We start from the raw sequence: 20937 nt of genomic DNA, 5'->3' as shown, positions 1-20937 counted from the left end.
AGGGATTAGCGAGCAGCATGGAGGGCAGATGCAGACTAACCTAATTAATCATCTCTGACATTTAAATGCAGCTTTCATCCAACCTCTCTGTCTCTCTGCCAGTCCTGCACTCGATGCACAAGTTCACTAATTATTCCTATTCACTGACTGCCTGGAGCCTTGTATGTTGTTATATGTGCTCCTAATAATAGCTCATAAATAAAATGTAGGTGGGGAATATTAACATTGGATTTATTTATTTGGATGGGAAAGAATATTGTCTTCCACTGATTTACATTTCCTTTTATTTCTACTTTTGCTTTGAACTGCTCATGAATGTGATTTTATTCTTTTTTAACTGGACTCGCTATCTTTCCAGTCTTATTAGCAAGACGCCTGTCGATTAAGATAAGTAAAGTGATTCTACTTTGAATGCAAAGTGGCAGAAGCCACAAGGAGTCCTCCCACAGACTTGGAGAAAAGAAAGGAGTAGCATGTGTGTTGGTGGGTCCTCGAATATAGCATTGATGGCAAAATCGTGTCTCATTTTGTTTGCAGCCTGTGAATTTGCACAAATGGGTGAAAGCAGTTTGAGTTACAGACAGTTGTTGGAGTTCCATAGACATAGTCCATTAACCATTTAAGTGACTTTCAGGTCGGACAAGCCATTATCGAGCAGCCATCCGAAAAGAGTTAGTGGGGATTGACAAGAAGGAGCAGAGGAAGACAGCTGGGCTAGCTGTGGAAATGCTAGCTGAGAACTAAATAACAAGCCAGAACAGTTGTGGTCTTTATCCATTCCTCTTTAATTCTAGGTACAGTTACACCATACAGTTATGTAGAAGCTCACCTTGGCGGACATAATGTGAAATCACTTGTTATCCCTGATGCGGGATTATTACAGGGATTCCATCACCCCTTACTATCAAGCAGGGTAGCAGGTGTGATCCATTCAGCCGGTGCTGGACCTGGTTCTCCTTCCTACTGGTTATGTCTGAAATCCTCTATGACCAGATATCATTATTGCACACCAGCTCCACTTTACACAATCCTAACCCTTTCTCTATGACTCAGTCCATCAACCCTGCAGAGGAGAGGTCATGTTTTATGCGCAATCTATCATTCTCTTCTTTAATTTTACAGTACCGCTAGATTCTGAGACATTTTAGTTTGATAAAACACAGATATAGAGCCTGATAGCTGCACACCAGTGCTACAGTAATTATGAAGACACCAGATATAAACGTTTTAAACAGGTGGACATCCTATTTTCTCCCACAGCCTGACATTTGTTGAGTTTTTTATGGTTTATGGAGGGATTTGTCTGAACCGGGACCTCATTTGTGTTGCATCTTATATCTTATATTATCTTATTATACCAGAGTAATACCAGAAGACTGGATCCTCCACTGATCATTATTTCTAATTGGCTTAAACTTATGAGAACATTTTTATTTATCTGAAAATCCAATTTTAGATAAAGCATAAACCCATTAATCCAATAGATTAGTCTGTCAGAGATACCTGATCATGTGCAGTGTTTTGGTCCCACCAGTATAATTCTGTCACTTTATGCTGCAGCCCTGCTCCCATTAACATCTGCCAAAGCACTGGGTTATTCGGGTCATGTTCCATAAGTCCTACAGGCAACAGGTGCATTTTAAATTGCAGAGGTAATAGGGCAGGCCACCTCGCCGTGCCCCTAGCTGTCCTGCATTTAAGAGACACCTCTCTGACTCCCTGGCTGCCACCCGGCACTAATTCAGCCACAATTAATGTCTCATCAGCCTCCATTTATTTAGGATCGATTCACTCGCCTTCTCTTATCTCACTGGGGAAATATTTTTTTGGATTGTGTCGTGAAAAAGTGCGGCCCCATTACTTCACCGGCTGGTTTCGGAATGGAGTTGTGGAGATTTACGCAGTAAATCATTGCAGGCCTTGTGGTAGAGCGTCCAGCCCGGTCGCCTGTTCACGCACCGATGACGTATGTTTATAACTAACTAAATCAGCTCGGTGGCCACTTGGACTTGAGCTGACCTCACAGTTTTATGGTTCATAAAATAGACTTTATGAGACTCTTGGTTTTACTGACCTGGCATGTCGAAGTTAAAAGACTCTGCCTGTAAGATCAGTGCGAATCAGGTTGTTGTAAAAGCACTGGTGAGTTTAAAGTGTAACTTTTACCAGGAGCTTCGCTAATTGAAAGGTGAGCCCCCTTGTTCACTCCTGTCGAGATCAGAGGTTGTTTGGAGGCTTAATATCTTGGTTCTTGGTTACAGATGGGAAGAAATTTTAGCTCAATGAAACAAAAAATGGATGGATGGATAGAGGGACATGTCAAATCACATAAGAAGCATCTAGAAATCATTATGGAAGATTACGGCGTCTCCTACCCTCCTATCAGCGAGGGTTTCTACCCCTGTAGGGATGCTTTTGATAGCCGTGTCGTCGTGGAAACCGTGACTAATTTAGAGGCCTGACAATGCACAGCCACAATCAAGGACATTGGGGCCCATTCTGGCCTATATGTGCAGAAAAACAAGGCTGGTGTTTCCTGCCTTTTCTGCAAATTGTCATTGAAATTCACAATGAGTAAAGGGGGACTGAAAGCAGCAGGCGGTCAATTTCATGTGCGAGACAACAGCTGACAGACCCATCAGTGTTTAAAGTCCTTTTATAATAGCAGTTCTACAGTTCAAATCTACAGTCAGGGAGGTCGTGGGGGGCAACAGCATTCTTTTTATGCACTTAGTCTGAAGAAGAAGAATAAAGAGTTCCAGGAAATGCTGAGCAAAGTTGTCATGCAAGTCAGGACATCCTCAGGACCACTGAAGGAGAAGTTGACATTTTGAGGTTATTTTTAAGAAGAAAGTGCAGAGAGACTTGGTTGTCCTATTTAGGGTGATTTCTTTTTTCTTTTTTGTGGGGCTGTTATAACCATGATGTGTTCCATCCACCTGTCCATCCATTAACACACCAATGGTGTACCAGTGGTCACCTGTGGTCATCATAGGGCACACGCACGGTTTACACACACGGTTTCAAGCACCTCGATAACTTGCCAACTCTATTCAAACAGTCCGGCCAGGTACTGAATCCAGGCTGTTGTTCAATGGCGATTACAAAATTAGAGCAACACTCTTGACTTTAGCGATAATCCTTGCCCAGTGTCAGTGATGATTGAGCGCACTCATTTTCAAGCAGTGATTGAGGAGCTTTTAGAAATTCCTGATTGTATAACCCTTTCTGAGTCACATAAAAACACGAGGTTATTGAACTCTACATTTTCTTTTGGTGAACGACAGACTCTTCCAATCTTGGTCGTCATTCAAACTCTGAAAATCTGGCAATTATGGAAAAGAAGCTTCTGTTAAAAAGAAATGTTAGACATTGCTGAAGAACTAACCTCTTACGTTACCTTAGAAAATGCCATCTGTCCATCCATTCACACACCTACAATTGTCACCTTTAATCTCCTTTTAGAACCTCATCTTTTATGATGGTGCTCATCACTGTCCTACTAAAGGCAACCTACAGGGTCACGCGCCAGCATTCTTGATGCACCACTGCAGCCTTAATGTGGAGGTGGAAGTCACTCCATTGCTGCTGAAGGGCTTTGACATAAAAGGCTGATGGACATGCAGAAAAGCTTTGCAGACCACAAAAGGGGAGTTACACACTCCATTTCCCCTCTGCACTAATTAGCATGTCAGCTGTAAAGACACGTCCGACGAGGCGTTTAGGGGTCAGGAGGGAAAAAGGAGCAGAACCAAGTCAGGGATGGTTTCCAAACCATCAACCTGCCACTAAAAAGTGACCTCTCATTTCAAACGGCCCCTCGATTAGTAACAGTGTGCATGTTGTGTGTGTGTGTGTGTGTGTGTGTGTGTGTGTGTGTGTGTGGTGTTCTGTTGCACATAATTAAGACATTACCATGACTGTAACATCTCTTTACCTGTTGCGTGCGTCACAGGGTTGAAGGTCACATGGAGGGCACCATAAACGGATTTTTATGTCCTCAATGATCCCCATGTGCGTGGCATCTTTGTGCTAGTTGCACAGAACACAGAAGTTTTCTGAGAAAGGGAAGAGCAGCTGCGGCAACCACAGGGGACACAGATTATGGTTGCGCCATATGTAGTCATTCCAGGAGCCTTAAATGTTAAATGGTTGAGCTTTAATGGGTTTTTCCTTTGTAGCTATGTATTTCTAGAGTCATGTTTTTTGGTATTCAGGCTAATGTTTTTGTTTTTTTCCTGCATCTCTTCCTCTTTTCGTTGGTTTTTCCCCCGCTCTGTCGATTTTCGTCCATTATTTATTGAGCGAAGGCCGAGTTGGAAAACATCTTGCCATCCTGTTGCCTTCTGATTTCTGTTTTTTTGCATTCTTGAAATAGTTCCCATTGCCGACTTAATTGTAAACACAGTACAAGTTTTGTTTTTTTTCCTCTTTAATGTATTGCAGCAGCAACCCATCTGAGCCTCCATCTTCTGCTGCCCAGTCCCGATTCTGCTTTAGCAAAAACCGTATGACTAAAAGGGGCTTTGCACTTCAAGTTATTTACGGGTCTCCCTTGTTTTTCACAGCCTGGCCTCTCAAGGCTTTATCTCGCATCAATCATTTTTCCTCATTTTTTTTATTTCAAGTTTTCTTATTTTTAGGATTAATGCGCTGAACTCTGCGGCCTTTAGACAAGACTCCAGCAGCTGTGGCTGTCACAACCAAAGGTGACAAAATCACTTCCTTTGCTCCCTCGATAAGAGCATCATCAACATTCATGTGGTGCCACATCTCTATGAATGCAGAATCACTCCCCGTTGCTTAATGTGAGTCCTGTTTTTCATCTGTACGCTCCCACTCTAAATTTATTTTTTCTAAAATGAAGTCCTTGTGGGTGAATGGTTGGTTTTCCATGCCGAGGGGCCTGTTCTGCAGGATATTCTTATTCTAGCAGGCCTGGAAAGCCCTCATTGCTTTTTTTCTGTTATATACCATGAATTATAGGATGTACTGTACTACGCCTCAGTGGAACTAAGTAGAAAATCGAGTCTCCCTGTACAGTGAGGGGACGGAGAATTCTGCCAACAGTGAAATCCTCGGTGGAAAAACATCAGGCTGCTTTATCACCTCACAGAAAAGGGTGTGCTCGTGTCACCTAATACCTCGCCCTAGCTCGCTGAGCAATTTAAGAATGACGGGTATTAGCCTCCCCTTTGTTAAAAGATTAGTCTTGGTCATCCCAAACAGTCTAAAAGGACGAATGACGTGTCGCGCTGGAGAGGTCCTTCCAATCCAGCTGGTAAATGAGATCGTTCCTGCCAGTGGAAATGAAGAAGAGCCTCGCTCACTCTGTCCTGAAATATCAGGCCATTTGTTTTCTATTTCTAATGAATGCTGGTTTTCATTGAGAGCATCAGCAGGTCAGAGCAGGATGGGGGTTGTGGACTTACTGGCCCACCATATGATCAGTCAGTCAGTGCATGTGAGAGAATAACTCCAAATGCACAAACATTTCCATGCACATACACTCGTTATACCCTCTTGTGCCAATGGTGGGTGACCCTGAAGTGTGCCTGCTGCCGGAGGTCAGGCTCACCGCTCTTAAATGCAGCCATAACATTGTGAATCAGAAGCTTCAGGGCTTCGCTCATTTCCAGGGGGAAATTCCAAGACTATTTTTTTTTCGCACAAGACACTGTCAAAACACTTGAAGCACATTTATAATGATGTCTTTCACTTTTCAGGAAACCTCAGGGTCATGACCGTCCATACTCTGATGTCCCTTTGGCTTTTTGAAAGAATAACTTAGACGGACCTTGGCGAAAGTTAGCTGTTCACACCTTGAGGTGTGAAAAAACAAAGTGCGAGTTTCTATAATAGCAATATTGCGCCATCGTTTCCTGATGTCATTAGTGGAACAACATTGCTGAAACTTGCAGCCGTCCAGTTGGCCATGGTGACATTGAGCTTCTCTTTTTTCCTTGCGGGGATTAACAGGAAGCTGAGAAATGTGCTGAGTGTTACAAGCAGGCTTTTTATTTCACTCAGAGCACACTAAAGCCTCCATATAAAGCCTTAGGGATCTTCCGTTTCCCGGAGCCTCTGCTCCTCCGGTGCAGGTGTTGTACAGTATAGGGCCACACTCCAGCCTCTGCATACGTCCCAGGCCGGTCCTCTGCTGAGCCAGCACACTCATTAAGCCCGCACCTAGAAAAAGTCAGGGAGACACTGTTCTGCAATCCTCCAGCCTCTGAGGACTTTGGGAACAGCTGCACAGAGTGGCATTTCTATGAGCCAAACGCTGCCTGCATTCATCAGTTTGCGTGAATAAATAAGAATAAATAGTTTCCTCTTTTACTAGACGTTGGCATTCTATGGTAGCCATCGTGTGCAGTGTCCTCGGAGGTGATACAGAGAGTGGCGCTATTCCCATTTTATTACTGTACTGCCCTTTTTTCCCCTCAGTCATTAGCTCCAATTATGGATTTATATCTCAACATCCTCATTAGAACCTTACTGTGGCTTCTTTTATTAAAGGGCTGGGCACGCTTGGGTTCCAAACACTGCCATCTCAGCCACCCACCACCCTCCCAGCAAGAAAAAGTAAAGAGATTTGCTGTCCTGTGGCAGAACTTTTTTCCCCCTGGCCCTGTGCGCTTTATCTTTGGTCCGCAGCCCCGTTTCAGCCTCCATCTTCGCTCTCATGGCTTCCGACTGTCTGTGACCAATAAACCTTCCTTCCCTCTCCGATCCTGGATGACTTTCCTTTTACCGGCACTGTCTTTCTTGTTCGATGCATACCGTAATTAAAGAGCCGGTGAGATGCTCGGGCCGATTGAAGAGTCGTTAAGAACGGAGGAATTAGTCAGTTATCGTCACCCAGGTTTCTTTTGCCGTCGCCCTCCCATTTTTTTCTCCTGTTCGCGACTGTTCTTTAAGGACAGAGGCGTGTGTCAGGTGTGACAGCTCGTGCTAGTAAAACCAGCAAGGATGGATCTGTTGGGGCAGACAAAGGCTCGTCTGTCTTTAATCCCACATGGTGTGATTGATTTCTAGTCGCCTTACATTACACACATTGCTCCTCTTTTTCTCAGAAGAACAAGAGAGGGAGAGAGCCTTCAACGTTGATAGGTGAATCACTGAAGACCCCTAAAAAGTGTAAATAAACTGCCTGTCTGAGGCATCCAGCCAGAACCAAAGACAGAATTGAATCATCCTGGATGCTTGACTAGGCATGTCCTGAATGTACGGCAGCTTCATCAACTCATTGAAAATGTGTCAGTGTGGAATTGACGAGCTCGGCTCAATGCTCAAAGTCAAGAGACCCATTAAGAAAGCACGCAACCGCCCCCATAAAGGCTTAATTTTGCTTAACAACATTTGTTTAAAGAGGAAAGTGATGTTTTCGATGGTGCAGTTTCCTTTTAATGCATCTGGAACGCCGCGCAGATCTGCCAGGACATTGTGGATGGGATGAAACCTAATCAGGCAGATATAGCTTTTTAAGCTTTTTAGTCGTCCAAACCCGTACCCACCCCTTACCATTTGAATTCATTTTGGTGTTTCTACTCAGCCTGAAATCACCGGTTCCCTATGCCAGTGCCGCAGACATTGTGAATAATTTAGCTGTTATAGAACAACTTTGCTAAGACGTTTCAAGGATGCCCCCTGGAAACTGGGGGCTACAGTTTTACTGAAAAGCTTGACAGCATGTATAGTAAAATATCAGTTATTGATTGATTTCCTTATAGTGCCATGGTGAGGAAAGCCTGTTGTATTCAGGAGTTACTGTTTACGACTTGCCCCCTGGTCATTTATCCCTCTATTTGTAATGGTTTGGGCTAAAGTAAAAGATGATTTTAATAACAAGGACTGCAAACATCAAGCACAGTCGGAGCAGAAGTCTAACTCACTCTGAACCTCATGGATTTTCCTCTTCAATGGGCTTGATTTATCACGCCAGTACGTGCCCTCGTTGATATATTAATACCTAATAGAGCTGTCAAAATTAACATATCAATGTGGAATGATTAGCTTTTTTAATGATTGCATTTCTTTTCTAAACTAATTACTCTTGCACAGTGTGGGGGGCTACTGTTGTGATAGGCTGCAGAGCATCAGGGAAGAGAAGCCAAACAGGGTTTACCCCGATGATCCACCCGATGAGTTCAGGTACATGAAACAGAAATAGGGAACCATTAATAAATATGAGGTGGTTTCCACTCACCTAATATTTCAGTACTTGATGCTTGAAGCTCAAGCTGTCGCTTGATGTAGCGTCTGGCTAAATGTATTTATCCACCTTTTGACATTCATCTTTACATTACAATGCTGGATAGAGAAAGCTGTAATTGATCAGGCACATGTTTGATTGATCCAGATTATCCTGTGATTGATCTGATTCTAAGATTTTAAGGTTTTAGGCATAATGCTAACCTCTCTGTCTTTAAATTTCTCTGCGTCAGACATTTAAATCCTTAACTGTACGCTTGGATTTTCTGTTCAGCTGTTAAAAAAGGAAGCATTCTGAATATTTGCCGAGTCCTGAAAAAAAAAAAAGTTGTAATTTTAAATCAAACCATTTCCAGTATTTTCCAAATACCAAGTTTTATATATATATATATATAAATAATTTAATCAAATAACCTGCAGAGACCTTTTTGAATGATTTGAATTTAACACTTGATTCTGAGGAGCACTTTCAAATTTTAAAAGAAGCTTTTCACAACTGAAGCCAGAGTCAAGTCAGCATATTTTTGCTATTAATAACATAACTTTTATGGCATATTTTGTCAGATGCTGGTAATTATCAAATACAGTGGCAGGGCTATCAAAACAGAACACATTCCCTTTTTATGTGTTTCTCAACGTTTAACTACTATTGACAGATAAATAAATCAAAATCAAATCAATCAATCAATTTATTTATATAGTGTCTGTTACAATCAAAATTGTTTCAAGGCACTTTCCAGAATCCCAGGGCCTAACCTCCAACAAGCAACAGTGGCAAGGAAAAACTCCCCTTTAACAGGAAGAAACCTTGAGCAGGACCAGGCTCATGTAGAGGGACCCTCCTGTTGATGGCCAGCTGGGTAAAGAGAGAGGAGAAGGGGGAGGACAGGTAGAGGATAGAATGGAGAGGAGAGGAGAGGAGAGGAGAGGAGAGGAGAGGAGAGGAGAGGAGAGGAGAGGAGAGGAGAGAAAACCATGACCCAGTGGGGGGGGGTGACAGAGGCCTGTCAGGTGATCATGTTTCTGGACCCCGGCAGCCTTGGCCTATAACAGCATAGCTAAGATGTTAACCTAATGATTAGACAACCCCCTAAGTATGATAGTTTGTCTGTCTATGATAACTGGAACTGCAGAATTAGTAACAATAAGAGAAAAAACAAATACCGAAAGGGTTGTTTGAGGTTCCAAAAAAGTAAAAGAAACTGGAATCAATCCTCAGATCCCATCAGCCTGTGGCCCTGATGAAAGATCAATGCAATGTGCAGAGTATTTATTCATTAAGAAGAAGTCTGTCTCTTTTCAACTTTGTAACCATTTCTTGAGAAGCTTTTTACGCAGCATGCCACAGAAATCCAGCTTGGCAGGAAACACAAATGTGCCTTTCTGCTCTTTTTCTCTGGTTGCAGCTTGATGTCGATCGTTGTTTTATGATGTATGCTAGCCTGTGATTTTATTTTCACAGCACAGTTGGCAGGCTATTTACAGCTTGTATGTTAAAATGAACGAGAGGCCTCGTGGTGGGGAATGAACCATCGTCTCGAGTTTGAGTCGACTATTTTCCGTCTTTATTCTGAACGCTGTTGCGGGTTGAATATGAGACCTGTGCTGCAAGATAAAACAGCTTTAGAATGAATGGACAGCGAGGACTTAGCTCAAGCTGTGATGTCCTCGAGCACTGACGCTCGACGCTCTTTGGGATGTTTGTGTGGTTTTTGCTAATTAGCTTAATGTTAGCCTCTCAGAATGGTTCACACACACGACTCACTTAGAGTCAAGTGCATTGCCCCTCCGTGTGATGAGTGTGGCAGAATAGGACAGCAGAAATGTGACAGAAGCTGTCATTTTCATGACCTCTATCACCTCTCCCAACGCCCGGCGTATGCAAAGGTCAATTGCCTCTAACTGTAACACTCTAACACACACACACACACAAAAATGCAAACACAAATACCTTTGTGCACACGGACGAAGGTGTATATTTTGATTTCTAGGGGATATTGAAGCAGGGTCTGGGGGCTCCGCACCGCTGAGACAGTTATTGCTGTGGCTGATATCTCTGAGAGCGAGATGAAGGGTCAGCTTCTGTTTTTCTTCTTTCTCCACTTTTGCTGTAGTCTCAGGATTTCTCTCACAAACGCTGACTGTGTGACCATATCATCCTGCTTCAATGCATTCTATTTCTCTTTTATTCCCGCTTTCCCTGACTCCATTCGCCTTCTATTCTTGGCTTGAAAGCATCCTCCCACACAGTCCTATTGCAATTATTTTTCACTCTAGCTTGTTACAGCACAAGATATGATAACTGCGTCGAGGTACGTCCTCCACCAGCATGTTAATGCTGCACTAATCTGCTTCCCTCTTCTTCTCCGTTTGTCACTTCTGAAATGACATTTAGGCAGCAGAGTCACTTCTGTCCCGCCGCAGACAAAATACACAGGAGAGGATCAAATATTCTGTTTAATAAAAGGAATTTGTAGCAATTCAGCCACAGCTGTCAATGAGGAAAAAGAAAAAGGAAATTGTCATGTTTTTTTCCTACTACATCTGAAGCATTTGCTCTATTCTGCTTAAATCCAAACAACCTTCACCAGGATGCGCAACCTCTCTGCAACCAGGCTAAACAGACCAGCAGAGGATTTGGCAGCATTTTTCTTTCTGTAATTAATCAGAAAGACATGTTCAAAGCTCAAGAACGCTTATAGATTCACTCCCCCACTGATGCTTGTTAAAATCACGCATGCTGCCTGTAGGTGTCTAATGAGGTTTCTGCCTTTGAAATGTCTTACACTGCTTAAAAGCTAAAAAAGGTTTAGCTTGTTTTTCAGAGAACCAAACAGGCGACACTGACAGACTCATGGTGTTCACTGAGGACGGCCCAGAATTGAGTGAGGGGATCGTAAATCAATTGTATTGATTTATCTCCCTCAGTGTTAGAGATACTGTACTCGAGTTAAAAGCATATTGCTTTATACTTTATTTAGTCGCATCTCCAGGTGTTATTTTGACAATCCTGATAGAATATCTGAGTTATTGTTCCCAGCTTTTCCTTTCTCCACAATCAGACTGCTACATGGTATTTTCTCTCAGGCTGTGATGATATTGTCTCGATCTTAATGGGATGAATGTGTGGTGGCTGTGCTCTGCCCAGTGCCGGGAATTCCAGTTGTAGCCACTTTGGCAGGTAAGAAGTTGTCAATCAATCAATCTTTATTTATGTAGCGTCTTTTACAATCAAAATTGTTTCTAGGCGCTTTACAGAATCCCAAGCTCATGTAGGGGGACCCTCCTGCTAATGGCCGGCTGGGTAGAGAGAGAGGAGAAGGCGGGAAGGACGGGTAGAGGAGAGGAGAGGAGAGGAGAGGAGAGGAGAGGAGAGGAGAGGAGAGGAGAGGAGAGGAGAGGAGAGGAGAGGAGAGGAGAGGAGAGGAGAGGAGAGGAGAGGAGAGGTGAGGTGAGGTGAGGTGAGATAGAGGAAAGAATAGGCATAGATCATACAATACAATATATACATACAAGTTGTGTGTTGGGAATGAATCTGCCTGAGAATTACGTGAATTTGCATTCATATAAGGAAACCGAGTCAATGTGTTTGTTCAATTACAGTACACCCATTATGATTGGGAGTTGATTTCTGAGACCTGGAAACAGAATCGTCTCACTAAGTACAAACTGACTGCGACCTCATCTATCGAGCAAGAAGCATCACCCTGTAGATGTGTATGTAAGCACACTTGGAAAAATGGACTGGAGTATCAAAGTCTAGACCTTAACACATTCAGGATGAGTTGGAACATAAACTGGACAGATGTTGTACATTCAAGCCATTTGGCTTAAGTTGTGGAAGATATGAGGGAACTTTAGTGTTGAAGTTCCTAGAAATGCTCTATACTAGAGAGATGTGATGCTAAAGAGGATAAACATCTGCATATTTAAGGAATATAATTAAATTAAAACATATAGACCTCTAAATAAGGTTCAGATCTCTCCTAACTTGGGGCACTACTGTCCTTCCACAAACCTTTCCATGAATTATATGAACACAAACTAATGATAATAGTTGGCTTTTATTTAAGGACACACCTCATTCATGATGGTATGACGCAACATGATGGAGGAATAACCCGTGTGCACTGTAAGGATACAGTGCACAAGCAGTTAATGTGCTTAAAGAGTAAAAGAAAGAAGGTATTCATCGTGTTGTGTCGGCAGTTAGATACCCAAACATGCAGGCTGTGAAATATAGAAAGCTGATTGATCAAAAATCAGTAGAAACGGAAAAAAAACCTTGGAGAGAATGAAGGCCACGGGGCCAAAATCGGATGCTTTCTAGATGATTAAACAAGCACAAATTGGATACACAAAAGCAATTTTCCAGTGGAAGCTGCACAGATAAATACTGTGCCTCTCTGCCAGAAAGAACCAGGGAACATTTCACTTATTCTTAAGACTGGGAAAAATGAAGAGTTGTGGAGATAAGAGTGGCCGGACCTAATTTGCCGCCTAATCTGACACTCGGTGAAATGATTGTATGACAGAACATCTTTTTCTGGTCTAGATACAATCTCAACTGTCGTTTACTTATGCTGAAAGGTTTTTCATTTAAAAGAAAAGCTGTATTATGGGGATAATTTATTCTCTCCACACATCGGGGGTAATTTCTGAATGTGCCCCCCACACACAATTAAAAAGCAGATAAGGAGCTCAGTGGAGGGGATCAAGGTCAGGCTGAAACCCACTCAGCACTCTCCGCTAATGGAGGAGATCCCCGTTGACACTGCTGGTATTTCCCGTGTCCATGACAGGAAGGCCTGCTGACACCGACGTTGTTGTTGTAGTAGTGGAGGAGGGCAGAGATTAGCCTGTTTTCCCAGTAGGATCAGAGCAGATTGAGCTCACCGGGGGGTTGGTTGGGGGTTCACACTCACTTAAGAGAGCGACATACTTGGATGAGCTGCCCTCTCTGGGTTTAAAGCACAATTAAGCGACTGCACTCCCGGCCACCTGGACTTTTAAACCTCCTGGCGCTGTAAATCCACTTCATCTACTATTCCTCCGACCCTGTCCTCGCGCTCTATATAATCTGGCCCAAGTGTCAGCCATGATTCCATTTATTAGCCGCTCTGCATGGGGACGTGACCTTTAGCGGCATTTTCAATCAGCGTTTCATTCTCCCGTTTTAATTAGGCAAGCAAGAAGGGCCAAGGCTGCCTTGCAGCCAGACCCCGCCGCTGAATAATTCACACAACACGCAAAAGAGGGTCTTTTAAAAAGCAGAGCCCCGTATATCTTTTTCTTCCATCTGGCTCCAACCTTTACTCAGTCAGGTCAGGAAATCCAAATGCATATCTGTCATCCGCAAGTGGTTAAACAAGTGTCCTTCGGTCTTAGCAGTGCTTGGGCTGTTTTGTTAAAGCAGTGTTTCACAGAATCACACTCTGGGGAGTCAATCAGCGTGGAGTTCAAGCAGTATCCATTTGGAAATACACTACTTACTTCGGCTCACTGGATCTTCAGCCAGTTCTGAGTGTGTATCTGTTCATCAACGTCTGGTGCTGCTTGGAGTTGCCGGCAAGTAACATCTGCTCGACCTTAAGTCTCATGGCTCAGAGGTCACAGGTCAATAGAGACATGTGAGGAGGGGGGATTGACCCCACTAAGACTGGGTATCCACAGCTCCTATGGGACACGTTAAACTTGCTCTCGTCACTCATCAGACCTGCATGTGATACTCTACAGTTTCTCCGAGACACCATCACTCAGATCTCTGAGGGGCATAAACTGAAGCCAGAAGGAAGGTTTTATCCTAAAGGTTGTCATACTGAGTATGGCTGCCCATAATTTCCAATGATGGCAGTTTGCGTTCCTTGTCTGAGTGAGTTGCTCTCCGAAGGCGCATTTGCACGCATGGCGGGTCTGTTCCACGTCATGCTGACAGGGTTTAAATTGTTCTGGAGCAGCAGAAAGAAGAAGAAAAAGGTGGAGAATTAACGTGGGAATCTTGGCGATTAACTTGTATCCCTTTTACAAAATAGAGGGAATCTAGAGGGAAGCAGTTTGGGTTCACGCCATATTTTATATTTTACAAAGCTTCAAATGGCCCACTGTTCTGCCTGTGTACTGCGTGTATCTAGGAGCAGCTAGCTGAACTGGGATGATGCTCTTTAGTGCAATAAATCACAGTGAAATCAGAATATTGAAGTGCATCAGGGGACTCTGAGGGTTTTAATCGGCTAGTGCTATGGCCGCAGACCTCACATACATCATCAGGGCCCTGGTAGGGTCACGGTGCAATTATATATTTACACTCTTCAGACAGACTTGCGGTTCAAGCTACAATACTGTGAAAGCTCAGTAATTGCATTTTCTCTTGTTCTGGTTTAGCGTAAGCAGCTCAAATGTGCAAACCGGCATGGCCCAAGTGCCATTTTTGTTGTAATCTTTTCCATGGCTTATTGGTTTATGATGCTTGTAATTACAGTGGACTCTCTTGACAGCGCTCTGTGTAGGACGGGGTAGTCCTTTGGCAGTGGATTGGGGTGGGGGGGGGGGGGGTAAGCTTGGTGTTTCTGTGTTAGACTTGGTTCTTCTGTTTGCTCACCTCTCACCTCTCTTTCCTTTTGTCTTGCAGTTATGCGGCTGCGGGCTGCTTGGTGTGGGCATCTGGCTCTCTGTCTCTCAGGGCAGCTTCGCCACCTTCTCGCCCTCTTTACCCGCACTGTCGGCCGCCAACATGGTCATCGGCATCGGAGCCATCGTCATGGTGACAGGCTTTCTCGGTTGCCTGGGCGCCATCAAGGAGAACAAGTGCCTGCTTCTGAGTGTGAGTTCAAACCCGAATGCCTTCACAACTCCCTTACAGATTCAGGACACAGACAGACGCCTGTGCAGACGTCTGCTTTCCTACACCTTTGATTCTTCTCACACTCTCATGCAAGCAGTGTTGTGAATGTCACGTGGAAACCCGAACACATCCCAACACCTACGTATGCATCACACAGGCCAGGAGAAGCTGATCAGTCTATCTGTAGTCCTCCAGCTGGAGGGAAAACAGCAACGAGACTTCAGCAGCGGAAGATTAGAGCTCTCCCTTTCTGTAAAGGAATGCACACAGGTGTGTTCCAGTCCAAGCAATAGCTTCAGTCACAGCACAGTGAAAGCGTCGTCAATCCAACTGGTCTCTTGGCTTCCGGGTGGTGTTCTGACGTGTACATGTGTTGACTCGAGGATCTTCCTGTGGTTATTAATTGGGAATATTCGGTTATCTACTGGCACCGCAGTGTTATAGGCTTTTGATAAATTAACTGCTCAAGTTCATCCCAGTTGGCACAGATGTGGAGAACCTTAAAACAGAGAAGTGGGTCCAGGGTTCTGGAGCAGCGAACATCACAAACAGCCCAATCTCATGGAGCTCTTGTCACAGGTTTCAGCAAACCTGCAGCATCTAGCGCGGCTTTATTCACCTGATGGGAAAAAAGGTGAAAGTAGGCGATAAGGGACAGAACCGAGCAAGAAAAAAAGACAGACTTAAGGTAAACTCTGGATGCTGTCAGTTCCCGGGAAGTATCTTCCTACATTCATTTACCTACACAATTTCACATTTTATCACGGTAATCAAAGTAGATCTATGTCTTGTCTGCATTATTTCTTTGTGCAAGTATGTATGCATACCTAGGGATCAGGATGTGGAAAAAATGGGTTCAGATCTCTGAGGTGCAAACAGATCTAAGTGCCTACCTTAGCGTATTACCTCTGTGGACAACTCCCTCGGGATTAAAGGTATTCAAAGCCCATAGGCGCCTCTGCGGTAAAGTCAGCTGCCAGAATCTGTTGACCGATGTGAGGACGCCTAGACACATCTGGCAAAAACATAACAGATTAAAGGCTTTTGAACATGCAAAACTGAGAACATGCTTGGTGTAAATGCCGCAGAGCCCCACCAATTTAGGAAACCACACTAAGAACTAGGTTCTTTCAACCTACAGCAAATAAAGAAGTGGGGATAACGAGTTTGAAGGCACAACACTGACAGGCATAAGCGGTGGCCCATATGCTCGACCGTCAATCTGCCACAAACAGTTTCGCTTGTGTCTTGATACAAATGAGAACATACCTCCGTCTTCCCTCCTGGTATTTAATGAGGCTTTCTAAAATCTAGGTTTGTGTTCCTCTCCTCATGCTGTGCAGCGGAGCTTGATAAATATTTAGATGAAAGAGTCACACGGGGAGAAGAGAATAGTAGATGGGATTCAAGCCTGTCTTGGAAATTAATCTAGGCAGGTACTAACCCTCCTCCACACCCTTTCATACAATCCCAAGCTCTCCTGCACATGAATTGTTCTATTATTCCTCCTTACATCACTCCCACCACCTTCTTTATCTCCCCATCAGTCTTTCTTTATCCCATATTTTAGCGTGTGGATTTATGCGGTAAAATTTTGGGGAAATCTCAGTTTGGGGTGGTAATGTAACAGTTGTTAAAGTGGCATTTCAATTTTTTTTTTGCTTTGTTTTGCCCAAAAATCAATGCCCCGCTCTCACACAGCCTGTTAGCTTTGGCTAACACAAACGTTTGGCCTTCTCACGCAGCGAGAACTTCTCAACGGTGGTTATCTCTATTTACCCACCACTCACTTCTTGGCATAGCGACACCACAGGAGCTGGGATTAGTTTAGGTGGGAATAAGCGAGCCCCTTCAGAGATGGCTAAACCTGCTGAAAAAGGGAGTGCATGTGAAAACATGGACAGAGACATTAATAATAACATATGGACTAATAGTCTTTTTAACTGTCTATAGTCCATTTGAAAGTCCATTATGTGTAGCACAGGAGTGGATGTGAACAAGGGTTATTGCTTCTTTTACGCTAATGATTAGCATACAGCAATTATGGCACCTATTGAGCTACAGTGGCTCCCCGGGCTGAGTGTAAAGGCAAACACAGCTTCGTCGCTGCACCTCACATTTGTTTAGTAATCTACACTTGTTTTAGAAACTGGGTCCAGATTTTATTTAGGAGTGCTATACAGGAACCCTGTTATTTCACTCTCCTGGGAGCAAATTTCAAATGGTTTCAAGCTGCTGTTTTAACCTAAGTTGGCTGTGATTCCACTCTTGTTTATATATAGAAGCAGTTATACACCCACGTATTTCGGTCAAGGATGGAATCTCAATAAAGCACACCATAAAACTACAAAACACATGCGTGTCTGAATATACATCAGGGACATTCATTGATTTAATGATACAAATATCCACTTAGAGTTATACTCAGCTCTTCACAAGCAGGCTAATCCGTTCTTCTCCTCTTCTGTCATCCACAGTTCTTTATTGTCCTGCTGATCATTCTCCTGGCAGAGGTGATATTACTCATCCTGGTCTTTGTGTATTCAGATAAGGTACGTTCCAAATCCAGCATTTTCCCCAATATTGCTTTTGATGACTTTGTCTATCTCCTTGTTATTGTTATTGTAAATCCAAGTCACATAAGCATTCACCCTGAGTTTGAATCCTCGGCATTCAGTCAATCTTTACTATAAATCACCAGTGTTTTCTGCACTATTACATTAGCTCTTCCTATTTTATAATTTACACACAAAGCTTACACACTCCAGTTTCTGCATTAGACAACAATATAAGCCAACATGCTGGAACTGTGGGTGATGTTAACTTTCGTTAGTTAGCACGTCTTTTGTATGTTATCAACAAAAAGCAGTTTTAATGGAACATTTCATGTTCATTTTTTTGGCTTGAAAGTACAATATGTGAAATGAAACTGTAGGTCTGAGTTGTGCAAGCCTGGGTCGAAGCCTGGGCCCCATCACATGAGGCTCCATAAGTCCAGTCGCAACTCCCATAGTTCTCCATCCTTCCAGCTGGGACTTTGTTTCCTTTTGTCATAGTGATTGCTTTTCTTCCATCCATTCCTTTTCTGTTAACAGTCACCTCTTGATTATTTGGGTAAGAAGGGGTCCGGTTCCCATCCCTGGGGACACCCAGCCTTGGACACCCAAGAGGTAGTTCATGGGTGGAAACTTTAGAAAAAAAATGAAACAGGATCTGAAAGATGATGCAAACTCTACATAAAACAGTCTGGGCAAGAATTGAACCTAGAACCTTCTTGCTTTGAGGCAAAGATATTAGCCATTTTGTCATTGAAGGGAAAATAACCAAGCGTTCAAAGTTTGGCCACAATTTCCCACTTGTTAGCTTCTTCCAATTACCTATGTGGTTATTTTTCCATGACCCTCTCTTTAAAAGTCTGGTGACTCCACATGGGGCCATGGAATGGTCTAGAAATAGTCTCATACCTTCAATTAAATCCCCGCACAATCACCTCACGCTGATTACAAGTGTGTGAAACGGGGTGGTATCTATTTTCAAGCATATCCTGCTGATGTGTTTTCCTATTTCCCCCGTTCAGAGGGTCACCCAGTCTTCAGGACATCAGCTAATTCTCCTTTTTTGTTCTGAGGTTATTGCTTAGACCTACTCTCTCAGGCAGATAAAGGAATTCATTTAGCAGCCAATCCGTTCTCAGATTTGGATCAGGTCTCAGAGGCGCACCAGTTCACAAGTAAATATGTTTGCCGCCTTATCTCCAAAATATTACCGGCTTAAGTTTGGTTGGGGGGCCCTCATCCTCCTGCTGGAATTTTTAAAGAGAGGTTCTTCACTTCGCAGCGGCACATCGGCAGTGGAGAGACAGCCAAGGATGCCTGAACTCACACCGGTTGAATATTAATCGCATTTTAATCCCTCCCCAAATTTTCGAAGGCTCACGCTTTGAGGATGCAATAATATCGAAGGCTGAAGATTGAAAAGCAAAGTCATCACGGTAAATTATGTTGCTGGGGATTCCGTTTTCACCATTAAAGGGATGCGTTCAGCCCAGATGTTGCATTTACTTGTCGTGTCTCTCCTTAAAACACCAGCAGTGTGGGATGAAACATAATTGGCGGCAATCACGTCAAGGCCTCAGATGTTGCTCTGTTGTCTCCTTCTCACGCGCCCGCGTCCCTGAGATCTTGTATGCCGTGTGAGGCTCTGCTCATCCTCCGCTACAGGCTGTGATCAGAGGAATCGCTAATTCACTTCTCCTATTTGATCTTCTAATCACAAGGCATTTATTAACAAGTCTGGAAGACGTACAGTGGCTGGCAGCTTTTAAATGCATATCGACACAGGCCTGCAAAACAGATATTTTACTCTTTCAAATAGGTCATCTTTAAGTCATGAGTGGCGCCTTTGAGGACTCTGATCCTTCTGGGCGACACACTGTTGACTAGATGTAAGCGAGAAGCGCCTATATAGGACCTGGTTTTGCCGGAGGAGCGTATTCTGTCGCTGCTTTAATGCAATCGCGCCGACTTCCCGCTTTCTCGTGCATTTGCGCCTGTTTAATCCTGTTTAAGAGCTTCTGCGTCTTCTCCTTGATGGAGAATTTTGAGTCTTTCTCCTCAGTGTTGCCTCCAGCCATGGCTCACGCGAAGGTACGGCACTCCTTTCTCCGAACGGGCCTGTTAAGCCCATTGATTAGAGGTGTGTTGCAAGGCTGACTACAGCAGATGGTCGGGCTGTGAACCAGATTACGGCCATCCGTCTTTGACCCCATTGTGCCTCCATCAACACAACACGGCGAGGTGAACGGCGGCGAAGGTGCATGAATGAGAATGAGGAAACACAATCTGGCATGCATAGAATGGGGAACAGCAGGCATGCGGGGATTATGGGGGGGGGTTAAACATGGGGTTAGATATGGAGGCTAAGCAATCACTCACAGCTGAGTGAAAATAAAACACCTGCATGTTAGACGAGGAGGCGAGAAAAGAGGACGGAGCTCAGATAGCGATGTGAGTATTTTGTCCGGGGTAAAACAAGACTTTCAGGTGTAAGTAGTGAAACACTAAAAGTACTGAAATATCAATTTTCTGCATCGTTTATTAGTCTGCTGTATAACGAGACAACGGCAGTGATGGTTGGATAAAGCCGCTGCAGGCGGATGAGTGCCCAGGGACCGTATTTATGAAAGTGCGGAGTAGGCTTTAAGATCATGTCTCGGGTCCGTGAGTTTTAATGCTTCGCTTCCTCAAAGCCTCTGTTCTTCACCAGACGGTGAGAGCAATCATTCAGATTTAATAGTAGCTTCAGTTGGAGGGGATGAGAAAGACAGATGTTTTTTTAGGGATCGCGTATTAGCTATCGATAGATTCAGTTATCGTGTTTGTTGAGTCTTCACAAACTACATCCATCATGATAGATCCAGCTCTTCTGAAAATACCTTTTATATTAGCAGTGGAAACTGAATATTTATGCTCCATCATCTAGTAAAGAGTAACTGAACAATGAGGTTGTGGCATCTGGGCTGGATTTTCTTTTTTGTAAAAATGTCCTAAATTATGGGAAAATGTCAGGAACAGAATCAATCATTACTTGTTTTAAAGGGGTTTAGTTACTCTTTAACCATCAAATAAATGTAATATTTTATAGGAAGAGTAAGTTATAAGTTCATTTTTACTGTAGAAAATTGTGATCTATAGGTACCTATAGATTTACACCTAAATCTGATGTTAGCTCAGGTTTGTACCTTTTTGTGCAAGGAGGCTGAAGTTTTGGGCGATGAAGGATGGTTCGGTCACAGGAAAGGGCAGATAAGGACGTACCTCTGCTGAACGCCTCGACACTCCCTGTAATAGATTACACTTGTTTACAGGCAGTGTTCTGGTCAA

General features: G+C 43.6%; 1 protein-coding gene across 2 annotated transcripts in view; it reads left to right on the top strand.

Moving 5' to 3' along the window:
• Positions 1 to 20937, top strand: part of tspan9a (tetraspanin 9a) — a 58525-nt gene that overhangs the window by 25472 nt on the left and 12116 nt on the right. For both annotated transcript variants that reach the window (XM_011607012.2, XM_003967177.3), the window contains exons 2-3: positions 14843 to 15034; positions 17533 to 17607. In XM_011607012.2, the coding sequence (XP_011605314.2) occupies positions 14843 to 15034; positions 17533 to 17607 (267 nt within the window). The remainder of the gene's footprint in view (positions 1 to 14842; positions 15035 to 17532; positions 17608 to 20937) is intronic.

The sequence above is a fragment of the Takifugu rubripes genome, chromosome 9 (assembly GCF_901000725.2).
Source record: "Takifugu rubripes chromosome 9, fTakRub1.2, whole genome shotgun sequence".
NCBI lineage: Eukaryota > Metazoa > Chordata > Actinopteri > Tetraodontiformes > Tetraodontidae > Takifugu > Takifugu rubripes.
The sequence above is the reverse complement of the archived record's forward strand: the minus strand, read 5'-3'. Positions and strand labels throughout refer to the sequence as shown.